The 24,340-nt window shown below is 39.7% G+C and overlaps 2 protein-coding genes across 2 annotated transcripts; both read right to left on the reverse strand.

The window, feature by feature from the left end:
• Window positions 1–168: 168 nt before the first annotated feature.
• Window positions 169–5,056, reverse strand: selenot1a (selenoprotein T, 1a). The gene is made up of 6 exons (XM_079347760.1): window positions 4,776–5,056; window positions 3,758–3,868; window positions 3,022–3,148; window positions 1,247–1,334; window positions 839–1,002; window positions 169–683 (listed from the first exon to the last, which is right to left on the reverse strand). The coding sequence occupies exons 1-5, from the start codon at window positions 5,039–5,041 to the stop codon at window positions 881–883; spliced, it is 714 nt and encodes a 237-aa protein (XP_079203886.1). The 5' UTR covers window positions 5,042–5,056; the 3' UTR covers window positions 169–683; window positions 839–880.
• A 1,136-nt stretch (window positions 5,057–6,192) lies between these two features.
• Window positions 6,193–13,431, reverse strand: kif2c (kinesin family member 2C). The gene is made up of 23 exons (XM_079348818.1): window positions 13,348–13,431; window positions 13,086–13,164; window positions 12,899–12,993; window positions 12,666–12,767; window positions 11,487–11,532; window positions 11,376–11,411; window positions 10,769–10,918; window positions 10,560–10,676; window positions 10,194–10,297; window positions 9,964–10,059; window positions 9,816–9,870; window positions 9,565–9,727; window positions 9,141–9,231; window positions 8,930–8,993; window positions 8,601–8,692; window positions 8,372–8,514; window positions 7,963–8,176; window positions 7,606–7,716; window positions 7,343–7,410; window positions 7,150–7,228; window positions 6,989–7,069; window positions 6,825–6,918; window positions 6,193–6,542 (listed from the first exon to the last, which is right to left on the reverse strand). The coding sequence occupies exons 2-23, from the start codon at window positions 13,144–13,146 to the stop codon at window positions 6,481–6,483; spliced, it is 2,124 nt and encodes a 707-aa protein (XP_079204944.1). The 5' UTR covers window positions 13,147–13,164; window positions 13,348–13,431; the 3' UTR covers window positions 6,193–6,480.
• Between the last annotated feature and the right edge of the window lie 10,909 nt (window positions 13,432–24,340).

Raw genomic sequence — 24,340 nt, forward strand, 5'->3', positions numbered from 1 at the left:
AATCCTACTTATCCTCTCAGATTTTCTTTCCCTAAACTGACCTATACCTCTGTGACGGTCACATTATCCACGTGAACCCACCATCTCTTCCTGAATTTGTTTTTCACCTTGGGCTGAAATCCTTTTATCGCGTCAAATAGAAAACCTAAACACACGACAGCAACACAGTTTACTAGTTCCATATTTTATTAATCTTCGCTTCCTCCAAGTTAACGTCAATATAAAAATTATTTGGAATCATACCAAGACACAACTGTGTTGTTAATTTAACAGTGATGGCATATTTAAGTGTTGCATATTCTACACAGCTAAGCTACCATTAGAACGATAAACTTAAATCCTACATATGGCTCAATGGTACAAATGAAACCGATTTTTTTTTAAACCACATAATTTAACTATATGCAACAAGTTAAAAGACTATAAGAATCATGGTTAATCTCTCATTACGGGACCACTGATGTCCCCTGGATAATTTCTGCAGTAGGATGAATATTACAAGAAAATGACACAATGGCCGGCACTGTTGCCATGGATCCCTCTCTGGCGTCAGGGGCAGGTTGTCTCTGAGGGGCATGGTGAAGAGTGATGGGGACATCCAGTCTGTGCTAGCAGTCATCCTGCCTTCAGCGCAGACCTTCATAAACATCAAATCACAGCCCAGAGAGAAACCCACCTCAAACCTAAGAAGGAGACAAAAGGGAACGAAGATTTCAAGAGTCAGACACTTCAGACTTTTTTTTTTTTTTTTTTTTAACAAGACAAGCAAAAACATAAATATTAGAAAAGAAATAAAACATGCTTGGTTAAACAGTGCTATGAACCCTACTGTACTGACATGGAGGGGCTTGTAGCTCCAGCCAGCATGTGAAGAGTAGGGTTAGGAGTGGAGGTGTTTTGTGTCCATGTGAACGTTCATCTTCATCTCGTTGTCCAAGATTTGCACGAGCTGCTGCATGGAGGGCAGGTGACCTGATTCTAGTTTTGACCACACTGGTACATCTATGGAAAGACAACACATCACTGTAATGCACCGAATGTTGTTCCATCACCATAGCATTAGCTCAATTATATCACAAAAGACTGTCAATGTGTGAAGCCATCCGAGTCGGAAGAGTGCTCATCAACAACGACACGACAGCAGTCACCTGTTAACGCCTCTTAATTATCAACACAAAAATGGCACAAACACGCTGAAACAACTGGGTTCAGTTGGTAAAAGCGATGCTGTCAGTCAGCGACTCACCGTTTAACGTGATCTCAAACGCTCCTGTAGACATTAACTGGTTTTCAAGCATATTGCTGAGGAAGAACACCATCATACAGGCATAAATCTGAAAGAAACACATGACAACTTGAGTTCCAGCGGTCTGAAGATGTTCTCTTCCACCATATGCATTTGTACACGCTTCATGGCACACTGGATCATGCACTGCACAGACACGATCGTACATGATCAATCGTCATGTTAAACCCACAAACCAGAAGTCAGATGCACATTTTTTTGCAGCAACAAATACCTCAAAATAAGCATCACAGGCACATCTCAGCTAACATCTAAACATTCATCTGAGCCAAACTGAGACATGAGCTGGTAAATACATATATAAAGTTCATTATATCAGCTTGTCCCATCTGAGACCACTGTTTATTTCAGTTACCTCTTCCTTAACTTTATTTTTATTTCTGTCTGCAAGGCGCTCAGGAGTAGACTGAATGTGGCAAACCTTCTCGAATACAGCTTTACTTATTGGTTGATAAGATTAAGAGGGCGAAACCAGCTTATGTAGTGGCAAACGACAAGACCTGTGTCAATGAGAACGGATTCCCCTTTTAGGTTGTTTGATTTAAGAAGCCGTCACACAGGGCTGAATGGAAAGGCAGTGTTAAATGCACAAACTAAGTTGCAGGCAGACAGGTTTTTTTCTCTGTAGTCAGTCATTTCTGGGTTTATACACAAATAAATATACGTCCCCGTTTATGCATCATTCTGTACTACATAAAACAAGTTCACTGGTAAAATAAGTCCATCAGTAAGCAGTCTCAGAGTCAAATGGGATAATCCTCAATAGAACAAGATTGTTTTGCTTGATAATTACTATTTACAGCCATTGTTCAGTCTCACTCCGAGTCTTTGCTTGAAACCCAGGAGGTAACAAATCCAAGCAAAACAGTACTTAGCAACAATTTGAACAATTAACCGCTAATGATATCCCACGGGTTTGAGTTGCACAACTGTGTTAGGAGCAGCCAAACTAAAGCACATCCTCGGCTGTTATGCTCAGTGGGTGTTTCTGTCGGGTTTCTGTGACAATGATAATAATAATAATAATACATTTAATTTGTAAGCGCTTTTACGAGGGCTCAAAGGCACTTTACATGTAAAAAAATCACAGTAAACAGTTAAAAACAGTAGAAGAACATTAAAAGACAGAGAAACAGAAAGAGAAGAGGGGAAAGAAGAAGTTAAGTATTAAAAGCTAGTTTATAGAGGTGGGTTTTGAGCATGGTCTTGAAAGTTGGGAGGTGTGTGCAGGAACGGATGGGTTTGGGGAGTGAGTTCCAGAGGGAGGGGGCAGCGATGGAGAAGGCTCTGTCTCCCCAGGTTCGGTGCTTGGTCCGTGTAGGTGGGGAGAGGGTGTTTCCTTTAGATGAGCGGAGGTCACGGGAGGGGGTGTGGTGGTGAAGCAGGTCAGTGAGGTAAGGTGGGGCCAGGTTATTTAGTGCTTTGTGTGTGAGGAGGATGATTTTAAACTGTATGCGGTGAGTGATGGGGAGCCAGTGCAGGTCACGGAGGACGGGGGTGATGTGGTCTCTGGAGCGGGTGTGGGTGAGCAGGCGTGCGGCTGAGTTCTGGATGTATTGCAGTTTATTGAGGAGTTTGGATGGTAAACCATGGAGGATGCTGTTACAGTAATCTAGTCGGTAGATCCGACTCTACCTTCTTAAACATTCTGAGGGGAGACGTTTCCCCCTTTCGATCAGAGTTTTGGTCAAACCCCAGGTACCAGTTAACCTTACCTTGTTTCCCTGGCCCCATTCCCAGATGCCTGGGGCTTGCATACCCAAGAGGGCAAATGGGTCCCTGCCAACAATAATCAGCCCAATCACCAGCAGCTTGAAGACAGACAGGAAGGAAGCAACATGTCTGCAGAAATAAAAGAAGAAACTGGATTTAATTACAATTCTGAGAGATGGAAACAAAAGGCAAACAGTTTGTGGTTCACTGAATAATGTCAATTACACATTGTACTAACATGATTAAAATCAACAGTACCATCATTAACTTAACACTAATCAACATGCAATACACAGTGTAGATGTTTTTCTTCTCATTAATCTGTAGGTGGTTGGACCAGAAGAGGGCAGCTCTCTACCATCTAATACTGGCTCCTAATAAGAGAACATCTCTGGGGTGTTTCTGATGAACAGATGAAGAGGACCCTAGGGTCTCCCTGAAACTACACCTCTAACTAAAACACACGGGACTAATGCCACAACCAGTCTGGCAGGTGATGATAAACTGGATGGTTTTATACAGGGCTGTTGGAACAGAAACAACTGTCAATTAAAAACACTCTTTATAAACATAAACAAGGGCATAATTCAGGGCTGCTTTGTTAGATTTAGTGAGGTACACACCGATAAAGAAAATAAAATAATAAAAGCTTATCCCATGCAGCTTTCTGACTGTTTAGAAAATGCTTGAAATAATAATAATAATCCCTGTTAAAGGCAACCAATCTTTTTCTCTTACCGATAGAGGGGTATGGGGAGATAGTTCTCCCCTTCGATGCGGATGTCCGGGTACCGCTGGTACAAGGCCTGCGTGTACTCCTCAAACACCCGCTTGTACCCTCAGGAAATGCTGTTTGGAGAAAACACTCTGTTAGTAAGTCACAGTTACAAGAGAACAGCAGAACATAAAGGCAGACAAAACAATGGCAATATCTCAAGCAAAGATTGGGACTTCACGCTTGCAATTCGGGACATGTGAAGGCCAACCCTAATGTGTAAACCAAGTCTCTACTGGTGTGGCAGTGTGACGTTTCAACTTCTACAATCTACGCTTTATAAATCACATGAGTTATAAACGTGTTTTAGGTATATTTTTTTTAAATTACAGAAGAGCAACAGGAACACAAAAACAGCAACAAGTCAAGTGTTGCTATTCTTTAATATATTATTAATATGCCCAAAACAAGGGTATAACGCAATGCTGCTTTAAAACCACGTGACGTTTAAATGTCGGTGTGCCTTTAAATGTGCCTTTAATTTTGGTCGTTTTAGTAACTTGAAATTAATTAACATTTATAGAAAAGAAAAAAAACAGAGCGGGCTAATTAAAGGGATTAAAAATAATCCTTCTGTCGGTACAACTACAAAGAAGAGGCTAATCCAACCCGTGGACACGAGGCGAGACGGGTCTGTATTCACTGTTACTTCTTTTAAAGCAGCAGCAGCACATACAAACATATCAGACTAAATGTTGTGTTCACTGTCTTTTTTTGACAGCGGAAGTGGATCCATGTTTGCGACAACACGTTTAATATTAAAACCAAAACAGTCAGGAAGTTTCACAAAGACCATCTTCTACGTGTTTGTCCTGTGGTTGGCTCATTTCGCTAATCAATAACAGTCGCTCCTCCAATAATTAACACAGATCACTGCAGCCAACATGCTCTATCGATTTTCGGCCTGCGATGTTGTTAGCCAGGGGAGTTTTAGCTAGCTTGCAATGACTCGCCAGATTTTGTTTTTGATTGTTTGCTTACCAAATTTGAAACTTCAGCAGGGGTCCCGCAGCAAACTGCATCTTCATCTTCTTCACCCCGCTGATATCACCAGACGTGCCGTAGCACAGCGAGAAAACCCCGAGGACGAGGAGAGAAAACCGTGTCCACTTCATCTTCTTCTTCCTCCGTTCCGGGATTTCTTTCCTCAACCAGCAGATGGAGAAACGAGCTTGAGCCTTTTCTGCCTTACTGATTGGTTCCTCCTTTTCCTTTAGCTCTAATCTCGGCGTCAAAACAATTGTCATTTACCTGTAGCGCCACCTATTGTCGCGGCTGTTCAATTGTCTCATTTTCCATTATAAAGTGTTGGCCTGTCACTTTGTGAGGCTGTTTTTTTTTATTGCTAAAAACATGTGCCTAATGTTTTCAAAACAAACATACTGCATGTGAACACTTTCTTAAATTACTGTTGGATGAATAATAAAATGAACATTAGCATGAAGGTTCTTCCAAAAAAAGCTGGCGACATAGCTTAATTAAGATTATTTTATCCCTGCTGTTCATATCAACTTTGATTTAACTTTAATTATTCTGCAAAACTGACATTTGTAACATTTTGTCTTTGTCAAACAAGTGTCTTGAGATAGTGTTCGTTTATATTTAGTTCTGTACAAAGAAAGAAAAATAAACTTGTGTTTCAGAAGCAACAGTAAACCGTTTCAGGCGAGTTTCGTCCATTGTTGCTTAGCTGTTCTTACCCTAATAAAGGAAACCTTAAGGACATTTCTCTTCAAACATTTAAATCTGGTGCAAGTTTTCTAGTCTTGGTTAAATATGTAATAATTGCCACCAAGAGAACCAATATATATATATATATATATATACATATATATCTCAGCGTCATCTTTTTAAAAACACTTTTTTTTACTACTTCTAGTCAAAGACTTTAATAAAAAGATTCTAGTCAAGTGTGATTAATTTGAGATCTTAAATTAATACATTCATCCCACAACAAACAATTCACTTTTGTACTGTGCCGTTTACCTGTTTTCACTTTGTTTTTGAGCCGTAACAAGGCCCTTTTTACTGACCTTTGATCTACCCATCTTTCCTGATCAAACGGCAAGGAAAGTACACTTAGATTTCATAAATATATATAAAAGGGGAATAAAAAAAAAATGCAAATAAAAATGTGATCTATCGGTCGTGCTAAACTTTCATTTAAATCTCCCATTTTTATGCAACAATTGCTCTTTTTCTTCCCCCCCTCGCCAAAATATTCTTTTTAGAAGTGGAACAACGAAGCTCAATTTTGAAAGAATCAATATGTACTATTTTCAAGAACAGTGATCTGTGACGCTAAAACAAAAGGTTTCATTAACACAGATAAAAATAAATCTCATTTTTTTATAACCTTGAGCAGAGGCTAATAGGACCTAATGAAACAGAATTAACCTTTACTTTGAAAAGATTTACCTTTATTTTATGTCATCAAGTTAGGCACAGGTTAAATTCAAAACACCTCATTTCTTCTAATGGATTATATGGTTAAACATGTAAATATAAACAGGAGAAGTGCTTCCATTACAATGTACAAAAGTAGTTCCTTTAGTGTACTCGGTAAAGGTTCTAAAGTTTTACAAATTAGTGTAGGAATACATCTTCATTTGAATACTAATTAATACAATAAAATCAAAGGGGGGGGGGGGGGCGCTTTAAAACAGTAGTCAACAAATGGGCTCTCTCAATGGTTCAGCCTCGCCATCCTCTCCTTATCCACTGCAGACTGCAGAGCCAACACTGTGTCTGTGTGAGCAACAGACAAAACAAAAAATATATGAGTGAGAGCCCCAACATCTACCAGATTGTAATGCTTTATTAAGCTCCGTTTTGTCCTGGCTCTAAACAAGAGCTGAGATAGTAAGCCTTTTCAGTCAACAGATGTTTTCATTTGTACGTTCAGGACAGAGCAGTAGAAAGAATAGTGAAAGAACCTTCTGTTCTTCTGGATCCATAGAATATTTATTAGCGAATTTAATGTCAAACTAAAGGACAGAAAACTAAAATGAAATTTTGGTTTGTACAAACCCAAAAGCTTCTGAGAATGCTCCACCAGGCCAGGAACTCCTGCCTCAATGTTGTATGAGGTTTGCTCCATTGCTTTGACCAGCTCATTTGACCTCTAAGGATGACAAAAAGTGAGGCCTTAAAATAGTAACTTTTACTTAGAAGTTCAAACTGAATAAACTTACCTGGAGCTCTGCATAAACTTTCTCCTCCAGCTCTGCCACCTGAGATATGGCATCATACACACTGGCATCCACAGCAGACTCCTTGAAGAATCAAAAGTCAAATCAAATTTGTTAGCGAGGCGTGCACAAAAAAACAAACAATAGCATCCGTTCAGTCTTACCTCCTCTGAGGAGCTGTCCATAGGCTCTTGAACCTTTGTTGGTCCACTGGCTTTGGAATTACCGTTCAGCTCTTTTACTCTGAGGACCAAAAAAATAAATTGTTTTTACATTTTTATCTTAAAATAAAATTGGCACAATAAAAGTGTCCACCAAAAAAACAAAAACAGCACACATCCTGAGCTTAATATGTACCTGTCAGCATAACGTAATGTGTTCATTGTGTATTCACATGAAGCCATGCCTGGAGACACCATAGCAATCTGTGGAGAAGAAACATACATGCATATCAAGATTGTATTGCAACCTACGATAAAAACATGTTCAGCCTTGATCCAATCCCCCCCCCCCCCCCCCCCCAATCTTTCAAACCAGTCTTTGTTCGACTATCTTCAATGTCTACAGATAATCTTGATTGTGTTTGAGAAACTTGGAGTCAGTTTAGTGATTTAACTCACCATGCAGGTCCTGGACTTCTCTCCAATGAAGGAATCCCTGAGGACCTTGGTCAAAGTGCTCATCCTGAAAGGGATGTGATCACTGTTCATTCCCAGGGAACGGATACACTCCTGCAGAACATCAGAGTGGACAAAGAAAAAAAAAAAAAGAAAGAAAAAAAAAGCATTCAAAGTGGGGTGTATGCTCATTTAAATCCTGTTCCCAGAATAGTCAGATGAGTTAAACTTTAAAATTTACAAGAAAGCAGAACAGCATAATTCCAGTGAGTGGGAGTGACAGACTTTTTTTTTCCCCCTTCAGCAAAAAGCTTGCTATTTCACTGATGTCTGCATGTGTCCACAGCAGCCGTGGTCTACCTTGAGAGCCAGTAAGCTGCGGTTTATCTCTGCAGTCTCGACCAAAGTGCTTCGGTCATTGCTGCTGACATCTGTTCCGCGCTCATTGCCCGCCAAATCGATCAAGGAGAATTTTCCGTGCAGTGTGGAGGCACGGTCATTGCGTCGTAGGGCAATCTGGAGGATAGCGTGAGAGCGGGATGAGTTTGCGTTGGCTGAGGTCTGGCCTGATGTTCTGCAGAGGACAAAGGAAGGGCAGGAATGTTTTTATCAAAGTATTTAATATTGAGGGGGGAGTTTCTTTATTGAAATCACTAGTGTGTAACGCATATTTTGTGCTGTTTAAGTGAACATTTTGTAAAGAAGTAGTAGATTTGAAGGAGTAGTGAAGCAGTAGAATCACCCACAAATGTACTTTACACACATGTACCTGCATGAGCTGCCCATCTGAATCATCTTGATCACCTCTTCTGCTGACGACACATAGACCTCCTCCAGGCCCACCACCTGGACCTGCTGTCGTTCATCCTCCAAAACACGGAGCTTTGCCTTTTTGTTTAGCAGGTCATACACCTACATCAAAAAGTCCACATGACTTTAATAAACTCAGACCGAAGCAAATGTTCCCAATATGCTCATAAAGGTGAGGGGTTTCTTACTTTTCCATTGTAAATTTCAAAGAAGCTGACGTAGGCACAGAGATCCAGGTTAGAATATCTCCGGTGGTTGAGATTTGCGAAAACATCCTGGGCTGGAAAACGTTAAAATGAGTCATGGTTATGATTTAAGAAGGAAAATAAAACACCTGAATGTTCTGTAGTTTAAAGAAAGCAGTGTCATTTCCAAAATTAGTTTGACCAAAATGATTCATCTCAAAAACAAAGTGGAAATATCAGATACTTGTATCAATGTGAAAGCTTCATAAAACTGTACTGTAAATCTACTCCTTTTTTGACTGTATACAGTAGAGCCACCATGGCGGTCCTACCTGCTAAGGCGTAGATTCCCTTGGCACTGTTCTGCTGCCTTCCTGAGAAATCACCTCCCATCGTCTGAAAAGAAAAATGGAAGTTTTTTTTTCCTTCTTAAAATTAAAAAGAAAAAAAAAAAAGACATTGAACACATTTGACTGCATTTCTTCAAATAGAAATACTCTTCAAGAGAATTCACCACAAGAAAGAAAGCAAGAAGGGACTTACATGAGTCTTCCCACTTCCTGTCTGGCCATAGGCGAAACATGTTGCCATGCCACCTTCAAAAATGGACTGCACCAAAGGCTTGGCCGTGAACCTTAAAAGATTCAAAACATCCATAAGAAACAAAGCCTTTTACAAAAGGTAGAAAAAGCCATTAGTTGGCTTTCAATAAAAAAAAAAAAAACTTTTACTCAAATGTCCATTTCTAGAGGTCAGTTACAATTCATTAAATTATACTATGACACTTGTATAGACAGCAATTACAGCTAATGGAGAAAGAGAACTAGAAACTATGGACATACTACAAGCATTTAAAAATCATAAACTACAAAAAAAAAAATCAAAAATGCTACATCTAATTGTGAAGATTGCATGTTGGATCTATTTTGTTGTAAAATCAAAAAAAAAAAAAGAAATAGATCATTACTTGTAGACCAGGTCGTTGGTGGCACTGACGTCAAAGGAGTAGTCAAAGTGGAAGATTTGGTTTTCCAAGTACTTTGTAAGATCTACTTTCTGTTTCGGCTCATGGACAAGCAGACTACCTTTTCCAGGCACAGACACCACATCTATCTCCTTTTTATTTATCTCTGGAAAATAAGAAAAAAAAAACATAATTTTTCCTTTATTGTTCCGATGATGCTGTAAACAGCACCTTAAGCTTCACAGTTTGTATACCTTGTTTGTTAAGCGGCCTCTTGCGAACACACACGCATATCCTTTGGGGTTCCATCTATGAATACACAAGTGCTGTAAGTATGGACAATGATGGTTCGCCAGCATAACAATTTGTACCAGGCACACGTTTTGATTAGTCCAAACTTACGCATTCAGACTCTGATATGGGAGTCATTTCTAAGGTCTCTCTGAAATCTTGGATCATCTCAAAGAATTTCTGGTTTGGTCGAGAATTCTCTCCAAACTGAAAGGGGAGGGAAAAAAAATAAAATAAATGAAAATAGATAAGGAACTCCCCCCGTTTTTCAATTTTAGTCAAGCCACACTGCTCTCTTCCACAAGGACAGACGATAGACCGTTTAAAAAAACAAAACTCACCTTTCCCTTCTTCTGCATTTCGGGAGGCTTTACAACACATGACAGCCTTTTGTTGCCTTTGTTTAGCTCTTGGGGAGCCACAGATTTTCTTTTGCTCAAAGCACCTAGGGGCGAAAGTCAACAGATAAAATCCTAATGACCTCACATTTTACCCTCATTACTGCACAAATGTGATCGAGCAGTAAGCTACATGCCTCCTATGAAAAATCCTCCTGAATGTAGAACAATGAGTTGATATGTCCAACCGTACAAAAATCAATCCCTTGCAGAAGAGGAGGGACATGGCACTAGACATAAATGTATAAAGCTTTCTCCCTTTGTATTAAGGATACGTCTAAAGTGTATTACTGTAAATACGTTACTGACCTTTAGCTGCAGGAGGGGGAGGCATTCTCTCAGGTTCATCATTTTCCTTTTTTGCCTCACGGGCCAGCAACTGTGCCTGCTGGACCTCATTCTTTCTACGCTGTCGCAAAGACTTTTCTAGATGAGAAAGAATGAAGCACTTGGGTTAAAATAAAAAATAAAAAATTACGGTTTCAGATTTTTCTGAATGTATGGAGGTTATTTCCAACCAGAGTTCGTGAGGACTGATGAAGGAGTGACATCACGCTTGATTGTCTCCAGGCTTTGATTAGAAGACTCAATGGTCGCGGCAGATGCACAGACAGGAGCCGGGGGCTGGAATACGCACGTCTGTCTGACCTGAGACCGACTGACTGAAACTGACAAAAGAAAATAACAAGTTTTAGATCTGCAGCGTTAGTGCATCTTAAAGGGAGTATATTTTTAAATCAAAAGTGATCACAGAACTAAAGGAGCCATTTAAGATGAGGCAAAATCCTTCAGAGGCTGAGAGTCAGAGAAAAGAGCCAGAAGAGACTCACACAGGAACAGAAGGATGAAATATAAAGTGCATTATGCGAGTAAATGGTGTAGGAGGCGGTATAATAGTAGAGCTAAACTTGATTACAATTTAATTGCAGTCCCAAACCAAAGCCGTCTTAAATGCACCATAGTGCCACCGATAATCACCTGTAGCTGATAATTATACATGTATAATCATTGGCTAGGTCTGAATGGATTGTGCATTTTTTTTAAAAACTTATCCCATTAACAAAGAGGTGATTAGAAAGCCGAGTCATTTCCTTTAAAAGAGAGGAACATGTATGGCTTGCCAACCTGACTCTTCAGCATTGTGGACTACTGGAGCAGCGGCTTTCAGAGGAAAATAAGTTGTTAGTAGACACTACGTAGAACATCTAAAATCAGTAGTACAATGTAATTACATACAGGAGGCAGGGGCTGGAATCCTGGATGAGCGCAGTCGACCCTCATACTTAAAAAGGGGAAAGACAAATGGAGAGAATCATTTGTTATGGCGATCCAATTTTCATTAAGGATTATGTCTACAATAAATTCAAACCAAGCACCTTAGACAATCCTGTTATTTACTGAACATTTTAGCCACTGTGATGATTTAGTAAAGACAAATTAATAGAGCAGCTCCAGTGGGAATCCTAAGGTGCACTATTTTGGAAGTGAAATTTGAAAGTTGGTGAAGTGAAACAATTTTGTGCTATATTTTCTGAAGTAAATTTTATTCAAAGAACAAAATGGGTCCCTGAACTCTTTTTGGAGCTAAAAAAGAAAAGAAAGCCATCAGTAGAGTTGCAGAAGCCTGATAACGAGTCACTCATTGGATTCTGCTGCGTCCAAGCAGGGAGACATCTAACAGTCTGAGGAAGCCGGCGCTCCAGGACTGGAGTTTGATACCCCTGGTACAGAGTTTTGAACATGACCACACAATCTGTACACACCTCTAACTTTTACACGTCTCTACCAAAACTCCAAAGTGCACCTTTAATCTTATCTGTCAGGTTAATTATCAAAAAGCCTTTTTTTTCCATTTCTTAGGGAAATGGTTAAAATTTTTGACACTGACAATATGCTGCAACAGTTATTTTTCAATTTTACAGTTACATTTCGTGTTTTTTTTGTTCTTCACATTTGCTTCTTATACACTGCTCAAAAAAAATAAAGGGAACACTAAAATAAGAAATCCTGTATCTGAATGAATACTTTAGATTTCCATTGATCATTTTTGTGCGTTTTTGTTGTCTGCACATTCAGCTATTGCCAATTGCCTCTAATTTATACCCGTTGTCTATTCCATTTGTACAACAGCATTGTGAATTTGATAGTCAATCAGTGTTGCTTCCTAAGTGGACAGTCTGATTTCACAGAAGTGTGATTGACTTGGAATTACATTGTTGTTGAAGCGTTCCCTTTATTTCTTTGAGCAGTCCATTTTGTTGTATTGCATTAAGTACTTGTTATTTTAAAACACAGTTAACATACTGTGTTTTTTTTGCATCAATACACCAAGACAAATTCCTAAGTACGTGTGTAAATGTACTTAGGAATAACAACTCGATTGTGGTTCTTTATACAAAGGTAGGGAACACTTACTTTATCAGGAGCAGGAAGGGGGGAGTCAGCAGGTTTGTTGATAACCCCGTTGACAAGATCCAAGAGCTCAGGGTTGAGAGTACATAATTCACTCACTTCCACCTAAATTACACAAGACAAGAGAAAAATCACTGTGACTTGGAAAGAAGTTAAATTGTATACATAGCAGTCCTTTGAGAGGTATGTTGACTTCTTGTTATCGCTCATGTCATCTCGTTACTGGACTGACTGACCTCCTTTCCGCGGCAAATGTTCCTCTCATGCCACTCCACCATGACCGCAGACTTCACGGCGTTGAAAGACTTGACTGTAGCTGAATGCACTCGACCTTCGTTCCCACAAACACACAAATCACAAGTCAAACCAAATATACGCCAACACGACATGCAGCGCTAAAACAGTAAAAGCAAATGATCTCACCATCACTTCGACTGATTTTAACAGAGAGTCCAACAAGAATTTTGGACGCATGGATCTCCATTTTGGCTCTCTCTTTATCCTGTCAGTTTACGGAGACGTCACAATTTAATTCAGGTTCTCAGGTAAGAAGCTAACTGTTGCTAAGTTATAACCTTCGTGTTGTTGCTGTAAAACATTTCCTTATTGTAAATAGTTGCAAATGTGATATACGTGTATTATTTGTTTGTCTATCAATCCTCTCTAACTACACAATTTTACTTACCCAGCGACGTGCCAAATTTAATACCGCCCAACATTTAAACTGGTGTTATTTCCGCTTAAATAGTTATCTGATTGGTCCTCGTAATGACGTCATAACCGTCCTTCTTCTTCTTTGGTATGTCTGAGTAAAATCCAAATCTACGTTTTACTGCCACCTCCTGGTAATGGTCGTGATATCATTATGTAGTTGGATACACTATTCGGAACTGAACAAAATAATAATCATAATAATCATAATTATAAATTCAAACACACTGTACAGTTAGTTTAAAAAGACAGAAAGAGGACGGAACAGTGAGGGCAAACAACATAACATGTAGAAAAAGTGCCACATAAGACTAAAATACTTTCTTAAATTAATAGTTGATTATCTATACTGTGTTTCTCTTTCTTCTGTCTAATGGGGCATAATGTAACACCAATAAAGACAATTAAGTAATACATAAATAACACAGTAAGCGATATGACCATGTTTGCTCTTCCCTGTCACATTCTGAACCAGCTCTAACTGTTGAAGAGACTATTGATCAACAACAAAAATCAAAGGTCAAATGTATCAAAGAAACATAAACATTCATCTTTTCAGGCTGCAGAGAAGGCCAGTGAGAAAATGTTCTTCATTATTATTAAGTGAGATAGATTTTTTTTTGTATTTAACATTGCTCTCACATCTAGAGAAAAACCTGCTCTATGATGTCACGCCACACCAGCAGACAGCCCTGAGCTAATGCACAATTTGACCCCATAAACACCTTTAGTCAAAACCAAGAGATTTATTGAGACATGTAAAGTGTATAACCAGACTATAACAACACTACAAAATAGAACAATGAAACACACAAAACAACACACAGATAACCTCTGTCTAAGGGCCAACATGCAGCTGCCCTCTCCAAAAGCTTCTGCTTTCTGAATTCAACACCAGAGTTTTAAACATAGAAGCCAGGTGCAAGTGGAGCAATAAGTAGATATACCTAAGTAGAGCTGGGAAAGGGACATGGGAACCACATACAGCTGTAACAATAAAATGTATTGGTATGCCTGTACATGTCAATTTAATGCATACTAGTTTAATGTAATACTAGTATCTCTAATACCTATACATCAATTTAATGGATTATAGTTTAATGTAATATTATAGTATCTCTGATACACATCAATTTAATGATGACATATGTCATGATAAAATATTTCATTTACATAACACTCCTACAAGCATTAGATATTCAGAGATTTAATTGCATGACTTGTTACTTGCGCAGTAACAGTTGTGCTGATCCATTAATGTCCTGCCTCTCATCATGTGACAAGGGACTCCTTGTGTTTGTCCACATGCTTCGTCTCTCCCCACACCCACTACAAACCAGGCACAACAGTTCACTCCCCCGTGACATCAACAATCAGGGACAGCTGGAGAATGACCCATAATGCAGTTCAGCCTTGCCTTCAGAGTGTGGGAGGCTTTCCATTTTTCCTCTGTTCTTTTTTGCCCCCCACGCCTCCCCTCTCCTCTGTGCCCACACCCTCTCAGCCTCTAAACCTCTTAACTATATACAAGTTGGACTTATGTATACACATTCTCTGCAAGCAAACGCTGACACATGACAAATCAAAGGTCTAATAAACAGCTTATGCTGAACAATTTCCCCCCCCATCACCAAAGGATGAAAAATAAACAAATCCCTGTCGGCTTGGCCCGGCCAGGCCATTTGGTGGGTCTGTCTGTCGGTGACTGGGTGGCCCAGGGCTGCTCGGTGTGAGGCCTGGGATGGAGCCACAACTGTTTCCTGTGAGCAGCCCAACCCCCAGAACTTCTCCACAACTGGCTTAGTGGGTGGTATTCCCCTCCTCCTTCTTTTCCTCACATCCCCACAAACTCCCACACCCTCCTCTCCCTGTCAGTACTCTCCAGAAAACGCTCCTCCCCCCTGTTTCCTCCCCTCCAGTCACTCAGTCAATCCATTCTCACTGCTTCAGTCTAACGCTGAACACATCCTCAGCAGCCTTTAAAAACATGTTTGTCTTTAATTTAATAATTAATAAATCATTTTGGCGTGTGGTTCAGCTGATCCTGTTTGCATGTCTTTTCCTGGGTTTTGTGACAGCTCTCAAATGAAACCAATTGTAAGGATATTCACATTTTGAATATGTCCATGTGCAAGTTTCAGCTCAGTATAATTTACAAAAGACTTAAAATGATCAATAACGGTTAAAAACAAGTGACTTGCTGCATCTTTACAAACTTCAAGAGTAAATCATTGACGTTCTTTAAGGTTATCAAGGTTGCTTTATCTTCACCCCTGTTTGGACATATTCTGTTCTCTTTTTTATTGTCCTCTGGAATGATGATCCAATGGCATCTAGTAAAAGCAGTGAAACACTACTGTAGAGCATATAGTGTGCATGAAATGAGCTGAGGGTATTTGTTCATTCTTAAATGTTTTTTTTTTAACACAACAAACTATGAACCCCATGCTATTTTAATTCCCTACTGGACCATGATACATTTATTGGTTTCAAGCTAGTCACTGAAGTGTTTCATGTGTGTTTTAGTTCCAACTCCAATATTCTGGCAGTTTTATCTTCACTCTTTCACACACAGGAGTCAATGGGGCACAACATTCAAAGTGACAGACATATTTGTATATGTCTTCATTTTATAACAGCTTTAAATTTTATCTTTGTTTAATTTTGTGCGCATCTCTTCATGATTACAAAGATCAATGTATTCTAGATCTAAGCATTGTAGTCCTTGTAACTGCACCATCATGTATGTGCAGTTGGCTTTCATGGAAAAGCAGTTCTGAGGCCCTTGCTTGTCTCGGTTGGGAGGCTTTGGTAGTGGTCGATTTGTGGAATCGTGGGTTCTTGTATCTGTTGGCCTCAAGTCTGTTTAACTGCTCGCCTTTTTCCATCTGTCTAACAGCATATTTTCTCAGTGTAAAGAAAATTGGCAGAGGCCATGGCTCTGTTCCCCTATACAGACTAAATAAACACACATGCATACAGTACGTGAGTTTAGCACATTTACAAACCACCCAGGAAGGTTGACAGGCCTGGAGAGGAGCACGAGAGGAACAAAGGAGAAAAGGAAAGAATGGAGAAATGTTTTTTTACTGCTTATTTTTCTCTCTGTATAGTTGTAATGACATAAACTTTGAAAAACAAAGCTTTTCATTTCCATGTATTACGTCTCTGGAGAGCTTAGATATTTGGGGTTTTCATAAGACCTTGTAGATGAGCATTAGTCATTTAAGCTCACAGAGTAACTCTTTAATGCACTGCTTTGATTCACTTGAAAAAAAATTCTATTCAGTTCATTTTTAACTTAAACAATTTAAGGTTAAGAATATGAAAATATACATCAGTAAAGTTATGGGACGTCAACGATGCATTATACAAACTTGCCAGCAGAGGGCGATGTAGCCACAAACCGAAAGAGCAGTTTAGCGCAAGGAAAACATTGAATTAATAGCAGATATGTTTTTCTTGCTGTGTTTTTGAAAGTACCAACACATTTGATGGTTTGATCTGATTTATTGTTCCATAACTGACCCATGTCTGCGTCCAGCGCAGCTACTGCAGAGGGATTCCAACCACCTCCAGCCAAGCAGCCAAACTGAGCAAATAGTGAATGAGTCTGGAACATTCACTCATTAAACCATATTAGTATTCTTGGCGTGTGGGGATACACTGAAACATGCCAATGACCCATCTGGGTTCCCTGCCAGTTATTTAAGAACAAATCTGCCACACTAATCTTACTCTTCAAACACATAATTTCAAGCAGTAATCATTCATTTATCCCACTCTCAGCCCTGCCACACAGAACAGACACCATCTTTAGCTTGCCCAGCTGGCACATCTTTTCGTCAACTATAATTTGTTTATTTGTTTGGTCTCCGTAGTAAAGAGTGGTCAGAGAGGTACACACAGCTGCAGCAACACTACAGGAGTAGCTACAGTATGTGCACAGATTGGTCACTTTTACAGCACAACAAACCTGCTTTACTGATGATAATTACTAGAAACAGATGGATCCCGATATTATTTGGTTTAAGGTAATTATTTGGTGGATATCAGGTTTGCTATTGAGTTATGTATTTTATGATCAAGGGCATGTCCAGGGGTATGACCTGGGCTGGCATACATGCATACAGAGAGAGAGAGAGAGAGAGAGAGAGAGAGAGAGAGAGAGAGAGAGAGAGAGATGAAGACAGGAGCTTAGTGTGTCATGTTCTACATCAGTGTAAACTTTTCAGAACTAGCTACAAGCTAGCAAGTGTAGTGTACATACTTATCTGAAAGAAAGGTTTTTATCCCCGGGTGTCTGGCTCCTGCACTCTGACAGGTGGATGATTACCAAGGAAAGGGGTTCAAATTCCAGATTCTATCTCCTGACCACTTTCAGAGTATCACAAACAGGCCATTGCCCTGTGAAACAAAATGCTCACATGGTGTAAAAGGCACCATGAGCTTGTATAAATATGAGGATGCCGAATCATAAGGGCTATGAGAGGGATTTTAAAGGGATTTTCAGGGAACTAAATGTCATTTTCTCAAATATAAGTTAGTTGTGAAATCACAGCCTTTAATTACTGTCTTGATTGAGTCAAACATATGAATGTTAGTTGTGGTTTCATTTCAATAACCACTCTTTCAAACCCTCAACTGCCTTCAGAGGTGACCACACTCAGGGCAGCAGGTTAAAGGACTGCACGCTTGTCAGAACTTAAGACCCAATACTCACTTCGTTTAACTAACTCTAATTGGACAACACATGGCTGATATAACTTTTGCTAGTTTCAAAAGCTGGCACGACACCAAAGGTCCTCTCTGGCCTCCATTTTCATTCCAAATAGGCAGCATCAAAGGCCTCCTTGATTGCATTAAAGCTGACAGCCAGAATGAATGACTTGTCAAGATGATCTTTGATGTATGAACATAATCAACTCCTCTTATCGGTTGTTGTTGTTGTTGTTGTTGGTACTCTGTCACCTGTTGGTTTCGAGCTGTTAAGAGGTTGAAAGTAAATAATTGTCAATAACAAAAGCTTTTTTTTAAACTTTAATAAAAAAAAACATTCTCTGAATCAACAAAAATAACAAGAATATTTTCTATGCAATAAAATATCGTGAGGACAATGATATCAACATTAAAATAATATAATTTGGCAGGTAAAAGCGTTATTGCCTTATATCATCTGACACGTGTTAGATCCCAAAGTGCAGCTCTTGGGTTCCCTCTTTCACTATATGAAGAGTAACAAAACAATTGGGGCATTCTGCCACTCACAATTTCACACAATTTTAAAAAGCATAGATTACGTCTTGGTATAAAACAAGACAGAAATGAGCCCATTTCTATTCTTAAAGTCTATAAGTTCTTTCATTTGAACCATAAAGATTGAGATACTGCAGGCCTGCATACAGCCTCTTTAAGGGAACACCAATGGAAACCACAAACCATGGATAGAGCAGAAATGTGTTAGTGTGCTTTTGAAATTAATCCTTCGAAACCACCAGCGTTTCTTTTTTTTCCTTTTTATGGGACTGAACAGAGAAGTCATATGTTTGCTTGCACAGTGTAGGGTACACCATGTGGACCCCACAGCTCTCAAAGAAAAACTACAAATAAATCCAGAGGTATACAGCCTTTACCAAAACTTTTTTCTTTGCCTGCACTGATGAGTATTACCAAACTAGCAGTCTTAGTTTCATATTTTTAGGCCCAGTTGCTCTGGCTCATGATAAGTAATGTGCTGTTTTGTAAAGGAAAGCAGCCATTGGTCCCAAACAAACAAAAGATTATAAGTAAGCATGAGCAAGAAAGCCAAAACTGCTGAAAAAAATGATGAAACTTAAATTACCCACAGCATGTGCACATCTTTAAGATGCAAAGTTAACACAACTGTACTTATTCATTTATTATGTGTATTTGTTTTTACTAATTTACAATGAATAAAAACCTTAACACTGACACCTTTTGAACAGTCTCCACTTCATAGCTCTTTAATAAAGTACCTGAACTGTAGCAATGAAGTTAGTGCTCTGTAAATGTGTTAATTCCATTGTTTGCCTTTCCTTTGCATACACAATAATTTTGCGTTGCAGACCATGCAACAAAAGAGATTGAAAAACCACTCTTAAGCATGGTGTCAATTAGAGTTTATCCTTTGGTTTTCCTAGTAACGCTTTGCCTTATTGCTCCCTGGCCTTCTCCCTCCTCCTCCTCCCCACCACATGAAATAGCTGTCTGTGCCAGGCTAGCGCTGAGCCTTCATTAGCTTTTACTACCCCACTTGGATGTGTTTAGCTTTGCTCTCTTTCTTTGCCTCTGTGTGTGTCTATGCGTGTGTGTGTGTATGTGTGTGTGTGTGTGTGTGTGTGTGTGTGTGTGTGTGTGAGACCCTCTGTATGTGTCTGTGTCTGCATATGTTTAATTACCAACCCCCGCCTTCCCTTTGGAGTACCCCTCAATGCCATGCCACCATATCATTACACTGTGGCTACAACTTAAACCTCACACACACACACACACACACACACACACACACACACACACACACACACACACACACACACCAATAGACCCTGGCAGGTCTGCAAATTGTAAGGAGGAGACAGTGGGGTACTGTGGAGAACCACTTTAGCTTCTTTATTCCCCCCAAAATGAAATTCATAGATAAAAACACACACATAGTGATGAGGAGGAAAAGAGGAAGAAAATAAAAATAAAAAAGCAACATAGCAGAGTGCTACAGCTCCACACATCAGGACTGATCCACAGCTTCGTCTGGTGTTCGAAATGTTATTGTTTGAACCAAACAAACCACTTATAAACACAAGGCCTCTGCCTTACGAGGCTCATATTTAGGCCCTTCTGTAAACAGCAAAGCACAGAATGAATCAATTAAAAGGGCATTACGCTGGTTCCTGTTTATTTAAAACATGTTTACGCTACACGGGCCCTCCCGCCTGTCTGCATGATTGCCTGGAACTTCATATTCCACCTCCTCCTCCTCCTGCCACCCCTCAATAGTCCCGGTCACGGCCAAGGTATATCAACACACAAACACAAACTCCCACACACACACTCTTACATTCATGGAGGGGGGGGGGGGGGGGGGGGCATAGATTACAAACACATTTGTTATGTTCAAGTGCGCTCTGAGTAAACATTGATATCGTTTTTCCTCTGTTTCTCTGAGAGTTGATGAGAAGAGTTTAGTTGCAGCAAAGATTTGATGCAATCACAGCACAGGGACACATAAATACAGGCAGTAACAGAGAAACTCAAACTCCCAGTAGAGACTTCATAGGCACAGAATGGTGATAGAGCAAATTATTCTCTGACTGAATGAGAGAAGTGAACATGTCAATCAATCAATCAATCAATCAATCAATCAATCAATCTATTTGTATAGTTCATAACAGGCGTTATCTCGAGACACTTTACAAAAGCAGGTAAAGGACCTTACTGTTTGTCTGTTAACATTAACAAAAGAGCAGGTAACAAGACCATGCTCATCGTTATGTTTACAAAAAGCAGGTAAAGGACCTTACTTATGGCTATATTACAAGAGCCCAGCTTAATCGGTCATAGCGTGGCAAGAAAAAACTCCATCCTCGTGGGGGGGGGGGGTTGTTTGGGCAGGCCATCCTCACCAACAGTCCCAAGGAACCTAAGAGAGCTCAGGAGCTCCCAGAAAAAGGAGAGGTTAGAATATAAAGATGACAAGCAGTAATAAGATATGAAAGCTGGGAGAGAGAGATAAGAGATCCTGGTGCCAGTTCCCCCGGTAGTCTAGGCCTATAGCAGCATAACTATGAGCTGATCCTAAGCCAGCCCTAACTATAAGATTTATCAAAAAGAAAACTTTTAAGTGGATTCTTAAAAGTACCTAGTGTGTCTGCCTCCCGGAGCCCGACTGGTAGACGATTCCAAAGGAGCGGTGCCTGATAACTAAAGGCTCTACCTCCCATAGTACTTTTAGAGACTATAGGCACCTCGAGCAGGCCTGCATTCTGGGAACGTAATGTTCTTGATGGATAGTACGGTACAATTAACTCTTTAAGATAGGATGGTGCCTGACCGTTTAGAGCTTTGTAGGTGAGAAGAAGGATTTTATTCTATTCTAGATTTTATAGGGAGCCAATGGAGAGAAGCCAATACAGGAGTAATGTGGTCCCTTTTCCTAGTTCTAGTCAGAACACGAGCTGCAGCGTTTTGGACGAGTTGAAGGGTAACCATGTGCACTCATTGGTTATTAAAACATCTGACAGGAGATTGTTTAGAACCTTTAGCACATCAAAAGAGCTGCAAATGGCTTGCTAATATAAAGTGAAGTGATGATCTTGCTGCTTTATTTTATCGGTGGGGTAAGTACAGCACTCCCTCATCCAGGTCCACTCCATTCGATCTGCCGACCTTATATCCTTTAAACACGTAATGATACTGATGGTAATGATGATATTAATGAAAACTGTGTTGATGTTGATAAGACTATTACATGAGAATCAATTTTTTGGATTAAAATGCTGAAAAAAAAGAGGGGGGGGGCTGTCCAACACACCCCGTGCTTTGCATCTATGCACTGCCTGTCAGATAATACTTAAAGCTGTTGTTAGCATTTATTTACACATTTCATATTGAATACAATGTTATTATGTTTTATAATTGGGGGGAAGGTGAGCTACTGCATTTCTGTTTAAACCACCCATCCATCCATAAATTGTCGATACTGTTCATGCTGTTTGGTGTAGCTGGGGTTTGGAAATGATCCCGGCTGCAGGCCCACGGTACACCCTGGACTGGTCGCTAGTCAATCACAGGGCTGACATTTCAAAGACAAATAACCACTCACACTAACATCCACACCCACAGACAATTTAGAGTCACCAATGAACCTAATTAAGGTATCCAGAGGGAAACCACATTATGCACAAAGAGAACATGCAAACTTCACAGTGAAAGGCCTGTCTGGCAGTGATTTGGACCGGGAACCAGGAACCTTCTTGTTGTAAGAAAACGACACTTACCACTGCATTACGATGAGGCCTATACTCAAAACATCTTTATACTTATTCAACATTTAAATACCTTTTTTGTGACTACTTTTAAAACAGACTACTCTGTTTTAAAAAATAGCTACGTAATCTATAGGTTAGCATAGCTAAGCTTAGCTAAAAGGCAGGAAGAGGAGAGAATTTACTGGCATAGCTCAGTCCGAGGCAAAAAAAAATCCACCTTTTCGCATCCAACGAGCACATGACTTAACATGTTTTGCCTTATAATAAAAATACTGCACATAACCTTCAGACAAACAGAACGACAAAGGGGATACTAAATATGCTTCAGAGCAGCTTTATATGATGTCTTGCTCAAAATGAACTAAAGTCTTTGGACCGTTGTGCTTGATGTGACCGGCCATGTTTAACATTCATACATTTAAAAGTTTCTCAAGGACTAGGTGACACACTGATAGACAAAGTTAAGGGCTGTAGTAAAGCCAGTGTTGAATTTAAATGCATGCTTCATTTAGTATTCACAAAGATAACCTTCCCATCTTTTTTTCAACATTTCCTTTTTGTTTCTACCCTCTTTTACTTACAAGGGTAAGTTCGGGGAAAGATAATTGGCTAAGAATGTGCTAATGAACCTTGAAATGAGGTCACTCCATGGATTCAAAAGTTAATTAAAATTCCAATAATGGATTCAGTTTCAAACCACAGAACACTTCCCAACTGTTATGGGTTTAATCATCAGATCCTTAAAGATCCTCCTCAACCCATTTCATCTCACTAAAACAACTATTTTCTTCATATCTATGCCTGTAACATGTCTTCCAAAGTATTACTTTATAAACAAAGCATTGCTGTTGATGTTGAGAGAAACAATCCCCACTACCCAGATTTGCGTGGTATGTCACACTGAAGTCTGCTTTCTCACTGGCTTTACAGCTAATTCCCCCATTCTTCTCTGCTGCGCTTAGTGCTAAAGTACAAACACATACACCACCACCCCCTGCTTCACACAGACACACATGCCAGTGCATGTTTTTACACACACACACACTTTATTATTTTTTTTTTTACTAATCAGCCCTATTGAATTCCAGCAACAATGGGCGCTCATCCTCGGGCCACCCAGGCTGAGCACACACACACACACACACCTACACACACACACACACACACACACACACACACACACACACACACACACGCACGCACACACACACACACACACACACACACACACACACACACACACACCAGCATCACCAGATCACGAGTTCAGTCTTTTGTTCCTTCATTGTTTTCTTTTCCTCAATTGATCTCACCTTCACACACAGGTCAGGAGTTGGCACTGGGAGATCGAGTTATCTAGACTATCAGCTCCTGTCTGGGCTCTCAAACACTCACACACACCAAAGTTAAAACTACAGTTTATGTAAAAGTGTAAAAGCCGCTATTATCTATATTTTTAGGAACAGTGGTATATTAAATGCTGCCTATGTCGCTATGACCTATTTACTCTTTACACCAAAAAAATCCTTTTTCAAACCAAGGCAAAAAGACAATATCAGGTCACTCACGAAAACTGTAAAATTATCTCTTAGTTCTTATCAACACCACCACAACAATGATTTATGCCTGTGGGAAACTCAAATACCAGTTTGACATAGAGAGAGAGAGGGGGGGGGGGGTTAAACCTATTGAAACCAGCCTGTGCCATTACATTTGTGTTTGATTTTTTTCATTAATTTCATCTGGGACATTTAGCAGAAAATGAATGAGTGCTTAAGAACTTTAATGTCTTGCCTCAGCGTACCCTTAAATTAAAATGTTTCAGTGTGACAACCACATGAAATGGAATAAGTATTTAATAACTGTTAAGATGTGGTACACTGCCTTAGTTATTAGAGAGACACACCTACGTTAAGATGTCTTTTTTTAGACAGTACTTCTTTAATTTCCCCCCTTTTTGCT

The sequence above is a fragment of the Symphodus melops genome (assembly GCF_947650265.1).
Source record: "Symphodus melops genome assembly, chromosome: 7".
Classification (NCBI taxonomy): domain Eukaryota; kingdom Metazoa; phylum Chordata; class Actinopteri; order Labriformes; family Labridae; genus Symphodus; species Symphodus melops.

What these genes read in the sequence shown, in the direction of transcription:
- kif2c (XM_079348818.1), bottom strand. Translation starts at nt 13,146, where the DNA reads ATGGAGATCCATGCGTCCAAAATTCTTGTTGGACTCTCTGTTAAAATC. An exon ending in AAATGCAGAAGAAGGGAAAG is followed by an intron (nt 10,060 to 10,193) that starts GTGAGTTTTGTT and finishes CTCCCCTTTCAG; the next exon opens with TTTGGAGAGAATTCTCGACC. An exon ending in GAGGCCGCTTAACAAACAAG is followed by an intron (nt 9,728 to 9,815) that starts GTATACAAACTG and finishes CTTATTTTCCAG; the next exon opens with AGATAAATAAAAAGGAGATA.